This window comes from Notolabrus celidotus, chromosome 12 (assembly GCF_009762535.1).
Source record: "Notolabrus celidotus isolate fNotCel1 chromosome 12, fNotCel1.pri, whole genome shotgun sequence".
NCBI classification, from domain to species: domain Eukaryota; kingdom Metazoa; phylum Chordata; class Actinopteri; order Labriformes; family Labridae; genus Notolabrus; species Notolabrus celidotus.
The window spans coordinates 2,938,352-2,958,108 of NC_048283.1; the positions used below are offsets into that span (position 1 = coordinate 2,938,352).

Sequence of the window (19,757 nt, forward strand, 5' to 3'; positions counted from 1 at the left end):
GATTGTGCAGTCAGGGCAGCAGAGACCGCCAGGGTTTTCATGTTTACAATTGTCTTTAGAACCTGTTTTTCTATTACAGCTCTCCATATGGCCTCTAAAGCGTTCCTTTGTATTGTGTCCTCTCTGACCTAGATGTCCACGTTGGAGCAGGAGGGGGAGGAGGTGGTGGGACAGGCTCGGTGTCCCTTTGAGTCGCGCCAATCCAACGTGGGCCTTTTCGCAGGTAAGTCATGCAGAGCGACCGCGTGGTTGTACAAACTGTTCTGTAATTGAAGTGTCAAAGGTTCGACTCCCACTGCTGCTGATCTGTGTTATTAGTCCAATCAGAATACCCTGCCAGCTTCAATCAGAGTTTCATAACAGTGTTGCATTGAGGATTTGAACAGTGGGTGTTTGCAGGTATACGTTTGTCTTTTAATTAAACCTGTGTGTGCTGAAGTGAAACAATCACTCTGAATGTGAATGCATCAAATAAAGCTAATCTGCTGTTTGAGCATCTCAAGGTGATAGTTCAGTTATAAAGCAGCAGACTTTCATGGTTGGATGGATTTAGAAAATTTTGCCACTCAAGACCAAATGGAGGACTGTATTAGACTGACTGCAAAGTGGGATTTTTAATTAAAAGGATTAGCCGTGGTCTGGTTATGAATATTATCAATAAAGAAAAATAGCTTTGGAAATAAAATAAGAGAATCTTATAAAAGGAAGATTATAATATAACAGTCTAACATGGTTTGATGGGTTTTAAGAGTTTGGCGAGGTAAGCTAATCAAGACAAAATTTGAGTGGCTAAGGTTAGCAGAGCTAGCACCACCAGCATTCAGACCTCCACATGCCTGTGCTGGTCACACCCATAGACTGTAAATAAAAATGGACAGCGTTGCTCCGCCTCTTCCCGTTGTACAGTTCTGAAGCCAAAAAATCCCTCTCCTGGGCGCAGCCATTGTGCAGCCAGAGCCTGTGAAGCCTTTGTAATTAGCTCCGCCCTACAGCTTAACGCCACAAGACGCTGTGTGTTCTTTGAAGTTTCGTTCTACGGCGGCTGTGAATTAAAGGAAACAGGAAATAAAACCCCGTTTTTTAAACTCTAATAACTAACGAAAAAGAAACTTTTCAGAAAAAAGAGGACTTGGACACAAAACCGTCAAATACTAACTACACATCACCACAGCATACGGATGTGAGAAACATTCGTACGACGTGTATTTATTTTTTAAAGTTTGACTGCTCCCCCATTCAAATGAATGGGGGAGACGGATTTTTTGACCTATACTGCAGCCAGCCACCAGGGGGCAGACACTCTGCTGAAAGCCTCACCACCAGGGCCGTATCCGGCACGCTTGGTCACACCTTGCTTTAGTAGATTGGTTCTATGTCACCTCAAGCAGACACAGTCTACATACAACTTTATCTTCATTTTCTAGATCTGTCATATCATGTCCTTATGTTGCTTTTAGTCATATTGTACTTTTCTTTTTTGTTTGTTTGTTTGTTTTGGTTTCTCCTCTACCTTCTTACTTTGATTTTATTTTACTCAATTTGTTTAATCTTGATCTTTTTGGGGAGCCTTTTTAACATCTGGCAAGGGACTATGGATGTAAACTAGCCTTTTGGCTAACTCTGGCATATTTACAGAAATGTTAATTAATATGCATGGTCCTTTTTAAATAATAAATAAATAAATAAATAAATAAAAAATCAGGGTGCAAACTGTGCTGCAATCATAGACTGTATAAATAATGGACGTAGTACCCGTGACGTCACCCATCGGTTTCTGAAGCGCTGTTTTGAAGCCAATAAGCTTAGCAGAGAGACAGAAAACAACAGCAATGGAAAAATGATTAAAGGCATAATTATAAATGAAATACTTAAAAATCTAATCAAATCAATACAGTAAAAATAATAAAATAAGTAAGAGTGGAAAGAAAAGTTTAAAATAAGGTAGCGTTAACAAGATCAGGTGAATACAAGAAATAAATAATTAAATAAGATGAATAAATGTTAAAGCAATATGTATACTAACAATGCAGTCCAGGGCTAAACATAAATTATTCCAAATTAAAAGCTAGATTAAAAGGGTAAGTCTTAAATTTACTTTTAAAAACACCCAGAGAGCTCCCCGTTTTAATGTCTAGAGGAAGACAGTTCCACAGCTTAGGGGCATAAAAACAGAAAGCTCTCTCTCTTTGTGTGAAACACACGAGGAACATTTAAAAGGGAAGCATTGGAGGACCTCAGTGATCGAGCTGGATCATGAAATGACAGGAGATCAGTGATGGATGGAGGAGGAAGGCTATTAAGAGCTTTAAAAACAAGTAAAAGGACTTTAGTGTTTCCCTGACTATTCCTTGTTGCATTTGTGTTTTTGAAAAGCATGTAAATAAGACAATGTGTGAATTTAAAGTTCTTATCAATGTTAGTAAGTTTTACAAGAGTATTTTCATGTTGGTAAAGAAACTCCATCAACTGTCTGAAACACATCAGCCCAGTTTGCTGTGATATCAAGGACTAGTTATTTTTAAAGACATTAACATGTCAGTGCAGAATGATGTGTTTGATTGCAGCAATGAGTTCACTTCAAGTACTCACATAAAGACAGGATATTATTGGCCTAACGCAGACTAATTTAATAATAGACTAGACTACGTGTTAAGTGCTTCTACATGGATGATCACAGAGTCTAATCAGAATTTGATGCAGTCTGATATGTGCTTAGATTTCATTGCTAATCATAGCAGGAATGGAAGCTGATACTCTGTGAACATGTAGGGGTCAAGTTCAGAGACGAGGGCCGGGAGAGCCAGACCTCAATCCTGCCAGCTTTCCACTGACATTTATGCAAAGTTCACACAGGTGGTATTAAAAGTGACACATTTCCCCCTATCTGTTATCATCTCTGGAGCCGCTCTCCAAAGGGCAACAAAAGTCACCTGTGACCAAAAATAGAGACTTGATAGAAGTGGGTTATTCTGGGGCGTTGTGATCCCTGACGATATATCTCTGTTTCTCTCAGGTGGTGATTTCTACTCAGCCACCATGACGGACTTCTTGGCGAGTGACGCAGTGATTTATAGGAGTCTGGGAGAAAGCAGCCCTGTTCTGCGTACGGTCAAGTATGACTCCAAATGGCTGCGAGGTGAGCATACAGTGTGTTCATATTTGGCACCTTTACATACAGCACAGAGGCGGTAGCTGATGAGTTGTGGAAAAGGAAGATTGGTGACCCTCTAATTCTGTCATGAAGCCTCCATGGCTGACTCCATTTCCTGTTAGTTTCCAAATCTGCAAAATACAAGGATTCACTGAACTTAAGCCGCATTCAGACCAAATGTTAAGCTTGTGAGTTAAACCAAAGGACACTCCCTTTGGTTTAACTCAGCCCTTAAATACCAGCTTCCAGATTTGTTTGAAAATGCCATAATATCTGAGGTCATTACATCATTCTCTGGAGACGTTGCAGACGGATTGCATCCAGTTTTCTGCTGTTTGAATTTAAGAAACTGGTTTAAATAATGCATAAATGACTTAACCATTCAGATTATCTGAAAGTAAATGGGGGTTTTTTTGTCTGTAAATTGAGAGGACCAAACTTTATGAAATATTTTAATAGTTTTTCATATTCACTGATGCTACAAAAGTTTGGAAACACCTTCTCATTCAAGGGTTTGCATTTATTTTAATTATTGTAAACACTGTATATTAACACCAAAGACATCAAACTATGAAAGAACATATATGGAATTATTTAATGAACAAAAAAGTGTTAAACAAAGCAGAATATGTTTTATATTTTAGATTCTGTAAAGTAGTAGTTAAACCTAATTACTTTAGCACTGCCTTATTTATGTTAAAGTAACACTCTAAGCTTATCAAGAGGAATATTTCATTAGAACGTTCAAACAGCTTGTGAGTGGAAAAGTAATCCACACAGTGTTTGATAATATATGTTTCATAATCAGCCATTTATGTCTTGTGTTTCTGATTAATCCTCTGGTTTTGATCACTTTGTACACCTGCAAAAGCTGATAAATAATCTAAATTGAATCTTTATGAGTCTAAACAGCATGGATTTGATACCGTATTAAGATTTCAGAGATTGGTTTTATAAATGAGTTATCAGATCTGATCCAGAATTATTTCTGCAGTCTTGATTATTCTTATCCCTCTGATTCTTCGTTTCTCTTCCTCTCTTTTCTGTAGTTGCATTCATATTTTCATGCAACAACACAAACTTCTCTTTGAACCGTCGTCCAAATCCAGCATCTGTGTTTACGAGCTCACTCTGCACTCTCATGTTAGGAATGAGGCTTCACCGCGGCTTGTTTTTCAAATATCTTCTCCTCTTGTGTCCCACAGAGCCCCATTTCCTCCACGCCATTGAGTACGGGAACTACGTGTACTTCTTCTTCAGTGAGATCGCAGTGGAGTACACCACTCTTGGCAAGGTGAGAGACACATTTTTCCAGAGCAGGCGCTCTTCAGACTCGTGGTTTGTGGTGCCTGTGTTTGTCAAACAACATCACTTCCATGCAAACCACACGCCTACGAATGAGTGTTTTAATATTCCACGATCGCTCTGCCTGAGTTTGTTTCTCCCTCTTCTTTTCCCCTCAGGTGGTTTTCTCCAGAGTGGCACGCGTTTGTAAAAACGACAACGGCGGTTCACCGAGGGTTCTCGAACGTTACTGGACGTCGTTTCTCAAAGCTCGGCTGAACTGCTCGGTCCCAGGCGACTCCTTCTTTTACTTTGATGTTCTGCAGTCGCTGACAAACGTGCTGCAGATCAACCACAGGCCGGCCGTGCTTGGAGTCTTCACCACACAGGCAAACAGGTAAGAATCAATGCATCCTCACTATAACACTCTTTATGTGTTGTTTGTGGCTGCAAGAAGAGCCTTTCTATAGTCTCTCAGTTACTGTTTTTAATATAAGTCTCTCCACCCTCCACATTTAACCACACTTGGTTCAGCCCTTTGTCATTCACTGACCAGGGTTCCCACTCGTCCCGGGAAACCTTGAAAACCTGGAAAACAGTTGACAAGTTTTCCAGTACTGGAAAACACCTGGAAATGGGAGAAAAAGTAAAATGTCCTGGAAAATTATTCCAACATGACTGCATGGGACCTGACAAGGTTAAAAAAACACATCCCCATTCAACATTTGTGGCCATTTTTGTCATTCAGATCTATTTAGGTAAATTTATGCACTGATCCTCTGATTATTTTTATTATTATTATTTATTTCAGTAAGGCAGCTTCCAGATTCCTTTGCAGGCTCTTTTGTTTTTTACTTAGCTAATTTAAAGGTGACATATCATGCAAAATTGACTTTTTAATGGTTCTTTACCTGAAATATGTTTCCCTGGCATGTCTACAAGCCCCCCGAGAATGAAAAAAATCCATTCTGCCCCTGTTTTGATTTCTCCACCTTTCTGTAAATGTGTGTGAAACCAGCCGTTTCAGACTGTTTTTGTTACGTAACAACAATATCCGGTCTGTCACGGAGTCAGAGCTCAGAGCTTGTTCAGCCCATAGACTGTATAAAATAAAACTCAACCCCTCCCCCGTTTTTCATTCCCTGCACACGTGTGCTAACAAGGAGCTTAGGAGGGAGGCATGCTAGTTGTAGGCTGTCTTAATAAACACAAAGGTCGGTTTTACTCCCCACGTCTGCAGATTTGAAGATCTAGTGGATGATTTTTATTTATCATGGATAAGTGCTAGCGCTAATTAGCATAGCCACATAGCTACATGTTCGTAGCTGTAGCTGTGTACCAAGACACACGTCGACATACTGACAAATAAAACAACAAGAAACACTAAATCTGTGACCAATCCTTCAGAAAGGTCCCGCTGCCTTTCTGGTAGAGGTCGGTTTTACTCCCCACGTCTGCAGATTTGAAGATCTAGTGGATGATTTTTATTTATCATGGATAAGTGCTAGCGCTAGTTAGCATAGCCACATAGATACATGTTGGTAGCTGTGTACCAAGACACACGTCTACATACTGATAAATAAAACAACAAGAAACACTAAATCTGTGACCAATGGTTCAGAAAGGTCCTGCTACAGGCGCCTCTCCGTCAGGATCAGATTCTAGATCAGATTCAGAGGGTTGAAGTAACGCTATCTGTGATCAGCCGTGTATATTCAGCCAACATGTAAACATTAAATCAACGTGCTGGACAGTCGAGGCCACACCCACTTCCTGAGGGGGCGTGGTCAGAGAGAAAGCAGACCGTTCTGAGGAGGGCTGAAGAAGAGGGTTTTTCAGGCAGACCAAAATCTGATTTCAAAGTGTTTTTTTGAGCATAAACTTTAAAGACATGTTTTGGGGACCTCTTAGACCAATATATGTTGATGAAAAAAGCATGATATGTCACCTTTAATATTTTTTGAGAAAAGAGAATGCTGAGATGAGTGTTTGCCATAAAAGGAATCTCTTATCTTATTGTTACTTGGTTGCACTAATAAAGTGCTGTACATCTGTGGTTGCATTGATCTATAATTAATTTGCCATAATTTTTAAGCATGTAAGAGATGATTTCATGGATAGCCATAGACTGCATGTCTTTCAATGTAGACTTCCACTGAGAGGAACATATTAGACTATTTAGGAACTAAATTAGGAACTCAATTAAGACTGTCATACCAGCTTGATCATCACTAAAAATGTCCTGGAAAATGATCTCTGGTAAAGAGTGGGAACCCTGACTGACTCTAAAGTGGAGTCAAGGTAGAATGGGACCAGTTGGAGCAACAGATGTCTTCATGAGCATCACTGAGATGATGTTGTCAATTTATTATCAATTATCAAATGTCGTCAAACGTTTCTAAAGGTGTTAAAAATCTGTGAAATTGGCGCCTCTAGCTCAAATATTTAACGATGTGAGTTCCCTGAGACTCCCACAACACCACGCTGAAAATGTGCCTCGGTCACAGACAGTAGAGTAAACACAGACGCTCCATAAACAGCCTGCGTGTGTAGCCACAACGTATAGCGCTCTGGTCCCAGGTGCTGCTGATAATGAAAATACACAGAGTGAAAAAGCTGCCTTGCATAACTGAGCGTCTGCCTCCGTCCTCATCATGCCGGTGTATCTGTGATGGTGGTTTGTGTTCCCTGCTTGTTTACAGTAAGGGAAACACAGGTTCTGCATGCAGGGTGGTCAGCTCTCTGTGCAATGTGGTATCAGGTGAACTCCTCCTGTAGATTAATCACACTGGATGAGGTTTTGATTCTTATTAAGAAACATGAAACCAGCTGCATGACGTGTTTTAGGTGTTTCCTCTACATGTCATGCAACGTGAGAATCACACATGTGCACATTGCATTATAATTGTCCAAAGATATATCCCAGCTGAGGCTGTTTTTCTTGGCCATCTGTGATTTTTAAAGAAATAAAGTCCGACTGGTCGATATTGTTGAACACTGTTGAAGTGCACCAGTGTGGCAGACAGCTGACACTGTGAGGACAGTTCAAGGACTCTGAATTATCCTCACAGTGTCGGCTGTCAGTCGAGGTAAAAGGTCTGAGGAGCTGTAAATGCTGCAATCTCTGCTGAAATCAGATCATTTGAGTAACATGAGTGAAATGTGAACTTTTAAGTTTGAATGTAAGTTTTGCTGATCTCTAAAGTTAGTGACAGTTAGTGCTATATGCGCCTTGGTGTGTGTCTGAGTGTGAGGAGATCGTGGCACACACAATTAGTTAAAGCCTCTGGAAACCCAAATCAACATAACAATCTACCTATGATATTTATAGTCACATTTACATACTGTTATATATATTTAAAATATCGGAACTGAACTCTGATCCATTATTAAATTATTATCAGTTAAGATTTGATTCCATTCCAACGCTAGGATAAAGAGTCCTGAGCCACGTGCAGACATGTTCAACAAAACTACTCCGCTCCTGCTCAGACCGTCTCCTGAAGTCTCAGCCAGCTCCCTTCAGTGTTGTCTTAGCTGTTGGCTTGTTTGCTAATCACGTACTGTCTGTAATCTGTCTGTATAGCTGTCTCTCTGCTCTTTGCACCGCTGTGCTCGTGTGTCCCTGTCTGCACATCCACCGCTGAAGATGACAGCGTGTTGTCATTCTTTTATTTCTCTAACTGTGGTGGATTTGGGGAAACTTTGGTACGCGGTTGAGTTGAGCGGCAGCCGAGTGGCTAAAGCTGTCACGCACATGATCCGTTCATTTCCCTCAGGACAAGTTCACTAACTTTCCTCAGGACCAGTCCACTTACTTTCCGTAGGACTGGTTCACTAACTTTCCCCAGGACCGGTTCACTAACTTTCCCCAGGACCGGTTCACTAACTTTCCTCAGGACGGGTTCACTAACTGTCCCCAGGACCGGTTCACTAACTTTCCTCAGGACCGGTTCACTAACTTTCCCCAAGACCGGTTCACTAACTTTCCTCAGGACCGGTTCACTAACTTTCCCCAGGACCGATTCACTAACTTTCCCCAGGACAGGTCCACTAGCTTTCCCCAGGACCGGTTCACTAACTTTCCCCAGGACCAGTTCACTAACTTTCCCCAGGACTGGTTCACTAACTTTCCTCAGGACTGGTTCACTAACTTTCCTCAGGACCGGTTCACTAACTTTCCCTAGGACCAGTTCACTAACTTTCCCCAGGACCGGTTCACTAACTTTCCTCAGAACTGGTTCACTAACTTTCCCAGGACCGGTTCACTAACTTTCCTCAGGACCGGTTCACTAACTTTCCCAGGACCGGTTCATTAACTTATCCCAGGACAGGTTCACTAACTTTCCCCAGGACCAGTTCACTAACTTTCCCCAGGACCGGTTCACTAACTTTCCCCAGGACCGGTTCACTAACTTTCCCCAGGACGGGTTCACTAACTTTCCCCAGGACCAGTTCACTTACTTTCCCCAGGACCGGTTCACTAACTTTCCCCAGGACCAGTTCACTAACTTTCCCCAGGACCGGTTCACTAACTTTCCCCAGGACCGGTTCACTAACTTTCCCCAGGACCAGTTCACTAACTTTCCCCAGGACCGGTTCACTAACTTTCCTCAGGACTGGTTCACTAACTTTCCCAGGTCAGGTTCTCTAACTGTCCCCACACAGCTCAGAGTTTAGACAAACAGCTCCGTCTGACACCCGGAGCCGAGCTCCTCTGCGTGCACATACTACACTTCAGCTTCCGCTGCTCCGGGTGTCACGGAGATTCTGGAGTTTTGATGTCTTTAGATTCAGAGTCAGACGGCTCAAACATGCAGGCTGTGAACTCTCTCTTGACCTGTCAATCAAAGAGTTAGGCCACGCCCACACAGTCCTGAGAAATGCTCTGACCTGTAAAATAAGCTGTTTTTTTCATGGATGTTTATTTTCACTCAGATTTTTGTTGAAGCTTGATCACACATTACATTTTGATATTCTATGTGAATTTTGAATATTCCATTTACGTTTCCTGAGACTTTAACTCCAGGTCCTCCATTGTCATAGACAGTAGTTATCTAATTTGTTAACAGAGAGCATTTAAGGCCACCCCTGTAAAGAAGTAATGAAGCTCAGCAGGATGAAAAGATGTTGCAAATATAGTCATGGCTCCAACCTGTCAGTGTGTGCTGAAGTCTCCTTCACGAGGACAGAGGTTGTTCCAGACCTTGACAATGTGCTGATTTCCCGTCACTTGTCTTGCTCTCTTTAATGTCGTTGCCTTGTCTCACCCCTCCACAGCATCACCGGCTCGGCGGTGTGCGCCTTCTACATGGACGACATCGAGAAGGCGTTCAGTGGAAAGTTTAAAGAGCAGAAGAACAGCGAGTCTGCCTGGACACCTGTTCTGGAGGAGCAGGTCCCTAAGCCGAGGTGAGAGACGGGTCTTTAAATAGCAAACTGTCACTTTACCACAACATATTTGTCTGCCTCCTACAATGAAGCAGATGCTGTTATTGTTCGGCACAGACATCTCAGAACAGCAAAATAAACAGTCACTCAAGACACCTGTTTTCCCTCCTGCTTGTTCCCGAGAACAAACAGCTGCTCGTGGTTTTTTACGTCTGTGCACATGGAACTGAATTCACTTTGGATTCATTATTTCTTCTCTGCTGCGGTTGAACAGGCCGGGATGCTGCGCCGGTGAGGGATCAGCGGCTGCCTACAAGTCGTCCACAACTTTTCCAGACGAAACCCTAACTTTCATCAAGTCCTACCCACTCATGGACGAGTCCGTCCCCTCGGTCAACGACAGACCCTACTTCACCCGCACCACCAGCAGGTTGGTTTAACAACATTTACAAGCACTGGTCATCCAAGGTCCAGTTTCACCTGGATCAAGTCTGAATGAAACCATGTAAAAGACTTCTCCAGCCTCTGAACGGGGACCTTAAATGTTAAACACAGGGGAAAAATCAACAGAGGACACCAGCCTCTCCCAGTATCACAAATCCACAGCCACAAGCTAAATTTATTCCCTATTAGAAATGACCCACATTCTGTAATGTACTGAGTCATTTGACAGAAATTTAATTATAGAATTGATTAATGGCTTAGACAGTTCATCAAGCAAAAATACTAATCTCTCACTGACTTTAATTTAACATAAGTCGTCAGAGAAAACTGGGAGGCTGTCACCTTCAAATCCTCGAGGTTATTATGCTTATTTTCACTTTTCTCCAGCAGTTTGTTGACTCTTTATTGATTTATGACAATTAATTATTCATGAAGTGGTAAAAAGGCGAGCTGATGATGAAGTAGATCATTAGTTAGAGCCACTGCTGTCATTCTAAGTGAACCATGCCTATAATAACATTTGTGTTCAACATCATAACATTTTGGTTTATTCATCATCTGGTCTTGAGATGTAAGGAAGTATGTTCCAAACATGTTCACAGACTCAGAAAATCAATCAATCAGACTTTATTTATAAAGGGTTTTTCATTAAATGACATTGTAACACAAAGTGCTGTTAAAAAATAAAGAAAGATATATATATATATATATATATATATATATATATATATATATATAGAAATAAAAATAAAAATACCCCCCCCATCTGAATACCCAACCCAAGCCCCGACCCCAAACCCAACCTCACGATCCTAAGTTTAAGAACACAATATATGCATATATGCAACAATAATAATAATAACTATAAAAATAAATAAATGAAAAATAAAAAATAAGGTGCTGAACGAACTGAGGAAACGCTCTCATGAGATCTTAATGAGGAAACACTGGAGGTAAAATAAGATGTTAAGATTCAACACAGGAAATTAAATTCACCAAAATAAAATACCTTTCTAAGATAATAAAACACTAAAATATTAAACCATTAAAAGAAAATAGGAGGCTATACTTGAAATAAATAAATAAATAAAAAGTGACTGAAATAATTTGAACTAGATAATACATAAATAAATAAATACATAAATAAATAAATGAATAAATGAATCAATACATAGATAAATAAATAAATAGATAAATAAATGAATAAATAGATAAATAAATAAATAAATGAATAAATGAATCAATACATAAATAAATAAATAAATAAATAAATAGATAAATAAATAAATAAATAAATAGATAAATAAATGAATTAATAAATAGATAAATAGATAAATAAATAGATAAATACATGAATAAATAGATAAATAAATAAATAGATAAATAAATGAATAAATAGATAAATAGATAAATAAATAAATAAATAAAACTGTTATAAGAATAAAACTCCGTTTGAGTTTGCTTTTAAAAATGTTTATTCTCTGTGAAGGCTTCAGATCAAAGGGAAAGACTGTAAATACCATGTCAATACCATCTTTTGTGATGAAACTCAAAGATAAGCAGTTTATTATTGTGTTGAAAGAAAGAAAGAAAGAAAGAAAGAAAGAAAGAAAGAAAGAAATAAAGAAAGAAAGAAAGAAGGAAGAAAAGGGGAGTTGGTGACCTAGCGGTCTAAGTGCCCCACATACAGAGGCTACAGTCCTCATCACAGAGGTCGCCGGTTCGATTCCTGGCTGGTCAACCATTTCCTGCATGTCTTCCCCCACTCTCTACTCCCCACATTTCCTGTCTCTCTTCAGCTGTCCTCTGGAATAAAAGCAAAAAGTCCCAAAAATATAACTTAAAAAAAGAAAAAGAAAGAACGAAAATGTCTAATACTGACTTTGGAAAAGTGGAACAAGGAGAAACTATGTTTTTGACAAGTAAGAATAATCATTTAAATAGCTAGATGTCAAAATGCACATTTACTTTGCAGCATTTATGTTTCTTGCTTAAACTATGAACATAAATATCTGAGTTCGGGAGGCGGCTGAAGGCTCTCCACCCCATGGTGGTAAAGCGAGCAGGTGGGAGGGTGAGTTGTGTGGAAGAAGAGGAGGAGCACCCCATGTCCAGTGGCTGTAGTCCTTAAGTTGTCACTCCCCACTCTGTCCTGGTCTCCTGCTCCCTCCTCTGCTTTATCCTCTCCAAAAAAAGCCCCAAAATATCTCATAGGACAAAAAAAGGGAATCTTTTTTATCATACTTTTGTCCAAATGTTGCTGAAGCAAACTATTAAAACCTTTCACTAGTAAATACATCATAAACAAACATTTCAGATGCTTTCAAATGCTCAGCTGGCTCCTGTTTGAACATCTGCACAGACTCAAAAAACCACAACAACAACAACATCACCATTAGCTTGACGTCAGTGTTCTGTTCACAGCCAGGCTGAAGTTATAAAACAGGACTGTTATGGAAAAAGCCAGAGTCTGTTCTTGGATGGTTAGTATGCAGCTATTATTTTCTATTCAATGTAATGTACCGGCAGTGTTTCCACTCGGGGCTGTGATTGGTATCGACGAGTGAGCTCAGGTGGAACATACGACCGTGTCCCTCATTAAAACCCATCGGATTTGTGCAACGTTCGATCTCAGCCCATATCAAAAACGAGGTGTGCTGGGAGTGGGAAGGGGGGCGTCTCTGAACACTGACCTGACCTGCAGATGCCTCCCTGCAGTGTTTATCCAGGAAGTCGTGCATGCATGTGTGTGTGTGTGTGTGTGTTGTGACATTTAAGGATCCACTCAGACCAGGTGATGCAGGGTAAATTGCGAATCGTTGATAAGTGTCACAAGTGTTTCAGACAGGAACACATAAACCTCAGACACGGATGTACACACAGCTGATACCATCACACACACACACACACACACACACACACACACACACACACACAAACACACACACACACACACACACACACACACACACACACACAGAAGCAGCACAGGCTCCTCCATGCCTCCTGAAGCAGAGCCAGCCTGACAGCCAGCCAGACACCGCTGTGGCTCCACACAGGGGAAACATGCGCCGCTTCGCATCTGGCGCCAAAAACATCACATCTGCCTCGCCTCTCCCCGGAGAGGAGAAAGATAAATGAAAACTAACCAGAACGCATCACGCAATACTACCAAGTCATTGCCGGTACGTGCCAGTCCAGACCACGTGGGCAAACACAGACGCAGCAGCCTCCCTGGGAACCTGTGGGAGGAGGTGAGGAAGGAGGGGGAGGAGGCGAGGGCTCAGGAGCTGCTGAAGTCCTTTCATAGAAGAGTCTAGAAGGGATGTGATGCCAAATACATTACTGGTTTTATTGGCTGAAGTTTGTTTGTCCACATCCCTGGGCAAAGGAGGGAAAATGTATGAATAAAGCTTATCCTTCTGTCAACAAGCACCGGGCTCAAGGTGCCCTTCAAGACCGGCTCTTAATCCACAGCTGCTCCACTGGAACCAGCTTTAGACTGTGGTGATACTGGGCAGCTCCCAGGTGTGTGTTTGGAACTGAATGACACAGAAACACAAACAAAAATAAAGACAAACCAGGGCTCAAAGAGAGATCTCAGTGAAGGGAACGTCGCTCAATAACAGGACGGATGGATCGATTGAACGAGTGTAGGTGGATGGATAAACTGGAAGATGAATTAATAGGAAGAAGGGATTAACGGGTGTAGGCGATGGAGGATGGGAATGGTGGGTTGGTGTTTGAAGTGATTGATCACACTCTGCTGTTTCATACAATGAGCTCAGTGTTCGCCCACCGTCTTAAGTTTACCACGAAACAAAAACAATGCAAAGACACTAACCAGCTAATGTGGTTCTGAAAGTCCTCTCTCATTTACATCAGCTTCCCAGAGACGTGACAGCTCCAGCTCCAGCTCCAGCTCCAGCTCCAGCTCACGCATGATTGGCTTACTTTAAGGCAGGGGCTAGATTGGTATTTTTAAAGCTGGGGCGTTTTTTTGACTGACTCAATGTTACAAACATTGAAAACTGCTGTGGTGGATTGCTTCAGCCAACATTTGACAGACAGGCTGTGATGTGGCAACACTATCCCAGGGGGCAGAATCACCAGACAGGGTCCACTGAAAATGCTTATTTTTGCCACTGACAGGCTCAGATTCTTCTCCTTGGTGCCTAAGAAAAAGGATCCCTAAAGATTGTTCATGGATACAGAAGCAACTGTTACATGTCTCTACACATCGCCGACAACTCCACTGACAATAACAGTCATTTTTATCTTGCATCATGGGAGTTGCTGGTCTCCCACACACTCAGCTTGCTTGTGGTTTCTTGATTATTATCATTGACTATTAGGTAGGCCTAGAATGACAGTCATATGTTGTGTCTAACGGCCAGATTCCACCAGATCCGTGTCCAGACCATCTCCGATCCGTCACAGCACCGGATCTGATAGGTTTCTAATCTAGTCAATGTGTTAACTTCCACTGGATCCACTCTGTTGCGTTCCAGCTCTGATCTGGCTGGTCGGAGCCCTCTGGATCAGATACGCAAGACTTCTATTTTTGCCGGATGCCAGAGCACAACGCATCAATCTCAACAGAGCAGGTGGAGCGGGACAGGAAGTCAGGTTTCACCAAAACAAAATGAAAACATCCGGTTAATTTTCAGAATAAAAGACTCTGTGCTATCACCAGATCGTATTTCACTTAACTACAACAACAAACCAAAGTCATGATGAGCGGAGCCAGGACCTGGAGTCAACAGGTCAGAGGTTTTCAGAGGACCAGAAAGACAACATGGATGAGGAGAGGAGGAGGAGAATCTTTGAACTTCGGTCACATGACTCCAGCTGTCCGGTGGTCCTGCTCTGTATAACTTTACAGCAGTTGCAACCATTGTCTGTTTAAGTGATATATGTTTCATGAGAGCATAACATGACTTTAATTTGATTGGAGTATCCTGATCTCCCAACTGTGTGTGTGGAGTGGGCAGGGCTTATCAAAAAGTATAGATGATCCTTTAAGTTTCATTTTCGTCAGGACTGGTACGCCTTGTCGGTTTACAACCTAACTAACTTCTTTGATGTGTGAAGGAGACTCAAGTTGCCCGCCGTATCTGCTCTGACAACCCTTCCAGAGGGGAGTTTATTAAACTATAACAGGTAGATTAGTAAAATCTGGACTTGCTCTGTGCTGCATTCTGAAATCACAACCGTTGGGCGTTGACGGATGAGAGAGCACGGAGCCGGACCGCTGCTGGTCGGAGGTGGACCAGACACGGATCTGGTGGAAGTCCTGTGTAAGCTGAAGTGCAGCCTTCCACCACTAGCTAGGGCTGTCGCTTTGGTAAAGGGCTACATAAAGCTAGAATGCTCTACTATCCTGATGTAAACATGCACAGATGACAGATGGCATCTCATTAAAAGGTGTAGATTTTAAAAAATACCTTAATAACTCTGACTTTGTTGCATTTCTAATAGTCTTTTCTTTCTCTAACAGATTCAAGTTGACCCAGATCGCCGTGGACACGTCTGCAGGTCCGTATAAGAACTACACCGTGGTCTTTCTGGGCTCCGATAACGGCCATGTGCTGAAGATCCTGGCCAGCACCGAGGGGGCCAACGCATCCTTCAACACTCAAGTCCTGGAGGATATCGACGTCTACAACCCCAACAAGTCAGACCATTTTTACCGTCTGTGTTCTCCCCCTAAATTGCCTTTCCTCTTCTCTCTCTTCATTTCTTTTTGATCAGCCTCTTTATCTGTCTTTGTCTCTCTCTTCTTTGTATCTTTCTTTTTTCACTTTGTCTTATCTTTTCTTTGTCTCCTTCTCGCTTTCTCTCCTCCTCTCTGTGTTCTGCCCACCCACTCCTTGTTCTATTGTAACACTTTGCATCACCCTGTACAGCTAGAGGGGATGTTTTTTTTTCTCCCTATGTCTTCCTTTGTTTTCTGACTGCACAGCTTGTGAAGTGTATCTGCATGGAGTTTGAATCACAGCCGGCTTCCTGTATAATTTTCAGACTGTGCCTTTCGTCTGCAGGGCTGATTTGAAAAAATGAAACGAAATGGAAAATGTCTGATGTCAGCGGTTGGTGTTTTTCTGTGTTCTTAGATGCAACGTGCGCGGGGAGGACAGGAGGGTGCTGGGCCTGGAGTTGGATAGGGACCATCATGCATTGTTCGTGGCGTTCTCCGGCTGTGTGATCCGTGTGCCGCTGAGCCGCTGCTCTGACTACAGCTCCTGCAAGAAGTGAGTCACCTGTAGAGCAAAGGTTTATCTCTGTCACAGCAGGAGGTGGTTCACCCTTTTTGCTGAAACAATGAGATGATTAATCAATTAATTCATCAGCAACTGAGCCACCTCGAGTCTAGTCATGCCAGAAAGGAAAGGATTACCTCTTTTAGGATGGGAGTGAGTCACTGCCTAAAAGCAGGAGTTAAAATATCTTCACAAATGTGGATTACTGCATCATTCAGGTACACATAAAAAAGGGGTTTCAATCCAAGGTTGCTGTTTATCTAATTTTTGCATTGAAGTTTCTAACTCCATGCCAGGATTTTTTTGTTCTGCTGGATCTGGCAGGGGATCATCTGGTCTCAGAAACAGTCTCTGTACATAGTTTGCTTGGTTTAGGTTAGGACTTTTGGGGGGCAGGGCCTGCAATGCTGAACGTGTCTGATTAATAGATTAACCGCAGTGTTTTTATTCCCGGTGTTCCGGTTTTTAAAGTGACCCTGTAAACTGGAGACCTTCAGCTGAACGTGTCAGTGTTTGTGGAGTTTACACAGCTGTTGAAACACAGAGGGAGTTCCTGGGAATGCAAACTAGTTTAGTTTTTATTAAGATTTCAAAATATCCTCATCAGATATTTAATGATCGTCTAAAGACGTTTATGAGGGATGCATCCGGCTGAAAGTCTCCAGTTAACAGGGTCGCTGTTTAAACCAAAACACCGGCCGATCTCTGTCACAGCTTTTTGAGTTCAAAAGGATTTTAAAGCCGTGTTGAAACGTCTTTGCTACTCGCGCTTATCTCCTCTCACGTGTTGATTCAGTGAATCCATCTGTGATGAAATATAGCACCATCTAAAACAGCGCCAGCTGAGTCTCTTCATGCTAACAGGCTAACTGTTGTGTTGCTCATAATGATACCTGCCTGTCCGTCTGCTTCTATGGTGTCATCTGTGATGAATGGCATTCCTCTTTGTTTTACTGCCCTCTACTGGTCTAGTGGTGTAGTGCATTTACTTTTTATTTCCTCCATACGTCACTGGCCTGATTTGCACAATCTACCCGGGACTTCAGCCCTTGGTCGGAACGCAAATGTGGACACAGGAACCTTTTAGTTCCTGGGACAGTGATTGGTTGAAATGCACCTATGCAGAGAGAGGTATCAGGACAGATGCTCCAACACCACAGAGTGATAGGCAAGCAGAACAAAATATGAGAGAAGGAGAAGAAGAAAGCTGGCAGAAAAGTTGGTTTTAATGTGCAGATCAAATGATTCGGATGTTCGTGTCTTGCATGCAGCTCGTTTTTTAGTAACGTTCTGACATTTTTAAAGGCGCAGTTCACGTGTGACTGGAGGATCAGTTTTACAAGTCTGTTCATTCAGTTCTGCATATAATGTCAGAGGCTTTGAAAAAGTATATAAAAACAATGAAGTTAATGAATGTACTGTCAATGTGCCTCCAGAGAGCAGTGCTTTGAAAAAAATCATCCATCTTTTAGATTATCTTTCCAACACTCTGCTCTAATGTGGTAAGATCATCAGAGATCCTGTTTAGCTCTTAGCGTTACTTGTCTGGAACAGGAGCTTTGTGGAGGAGGTTTTTTAAACCCAAGGCAGAGCGACCCAGCAGGGACTACTGGCTGCATCTGCTCCTTGAAATTCACCACTGGTTCCTGAGGTCACATGCAAGAATGAAGGTCTCTGCAGCCTCCACAAGCTAGTTTGTTGACAGGGAATAACTTTACAGCGGCATACAGTGCAATGGAAAACTCAAGGCTAGAGGTTCAGAGCAAGTACATGTTTGTGTTCTAGTTTCAAAAGATTGAAAAGCTTCAGTGAGTCTGGATGATAAAAAAGACGAACTCTGGATCAGATGGAGTCCTGTTAAAAAACACAGAACTTGTCACATTTAAAATTCATGTGTTTGAAATGATTAGAGGTTTCATAAATTGGAGAAAATAAGGATCTCAGGGAGCTCCTGTGGCAGGCAATTGGTCAAAAGTCCCAGAAACAAAACAAGTCAAGGTCTTGTAGCATCTCAAATAAAAAACAGCCTGAAGACTGAGACCACACTGAGAGCTGCTGCACAGAAACTCTGCATGAAATCAGAGTTTCCTGCCCGAGTACCGAGAAGAACTGGCACTCACACTGCCAGGTAACTCAAGTAAAGCCGGATCAATTTCCTTTGCAACTACCAATTTGAGAGATTGTGTCCACTCCTGATGCTTTTGGACAAAAGCCTGTTCCAAACGACAGATGCTATGCTATTATCTGCCCGCTCCACGGAGCTGCTCGGGGCCCACTTTCCCCTAAAAGCACTTATTTGTGGTGTTGGCATGAAGTGAGAATAAGATTGAACCGAGCAGCGGTGAATGTGCGGCTGCCATGTAAGAGATCCTGTGGCAAAAAAGGCAAGGTTGAACTTTTCTATTAGCTGATTCTGATCTGATCCCCTGCCTGAGCTTCATGTGTGACTGTACGTGACGCCCGCTTCTGATGCAGCTTCAAGAAGGAAAAAAGTCAACTCAGTTTGAAGTTTTCAAGGAAAACATTCTTAGAGTTTGATTCAGAGTTGAACTGCTAAAGAGAGCTGGTGATGAGTGCAATGAAAGCATGATAGCCCAAGACAAGCATGCTGCTTCCTCTTAAATGTCAAATTCTGCAGTTTTTGTTGCAGAATTTTATTTGATTTTTTTTGAAAGAGAAGAAGAATCCCACTGTGGAGCTGTGTCATGATAATATAGCTAAATTATGTTTAAGTGCTGGTTTTAATCTTCAGTAATCTTCTTCAGCCAGACTTCTATAAAAGCACACTCTGCTACCCGTGAATTTTCTCCATTTATCACAGTTTCTGCAATTTCTGCAGGGTCCTGACTTTAAACCATGTTCATCATTCTTATAGGTTTATCCATTTTAGTTTGAGTCTTTAGTCCAGGTTCATAAAACATATAAAGATGTTAGGTTTAACTCCTGTTAATCTGAAAATGTGATTCAGTCAATCAGACTTTATTTATAAAGCACTTTTCATACAATGACATTTTAACCAAAAGTGCTGTACATAAAAACAACTTAAAACAGAATAGATTAAAAAAAAGAAAGATACATATATATATAAAAATAAAAATAAAAAGACCCCCCATTCTAATCCCAACCCCAGCCCCAACTCCAAACCCACCCCACAATCCTGAGAATTTAGAACACAACATATGCAACAATAATAATAATAACAATGAAAACAAAACAAATAAATA

General features: G+C 41.6%; 1 protein-coding gene across 3 annotated transcripts in view; it reads left to right on the plus strand.

The window, feature by feature from the left end:
• The window catches only part of sema6e (sema domain, transmembrane domain (TM), and cytoplasmic domain, (semaphorin) 6E), a 314,886-nt gene that overhangs the window by 224,519 nt on the left and 70,610 nt on the right, over positions 1–19,757 (plus strand). For all 3 annotated transcript variants that reach the window (XM_034698572.1, XM_034698571.1, XM_034698573.1), the window contains exons 9-16: positions 133–223; positions 3,014–3,136; positions 4,357–4,445; positions 4,615–4,832; positions 9,716–9,847; positions 10,101–10,256; positions 15,771–15,947; positions 16,387–16,524. In XM_034698572.1, the coding sequence (XP_034554463.1) occupies positions 133–223; positions 3,014–3,136; positions 4,357–4,445; positions 4,615–4,832; positions 9,716–9,847; positions 10,101–10,256; positions 15,771–15,947; positions 16,387–16,524 (1,124 nt within the window). The remainder of the gene's footprint in view (positions 1–132; positions 224–3,013; positions 3,137–4,356; positions 4,446–4,614; positions 4,833–9,715; positions 9,848–10,100; positions 10,257–15,770; positions 15,948–16,386; positions 16,525–19,757) is intronic.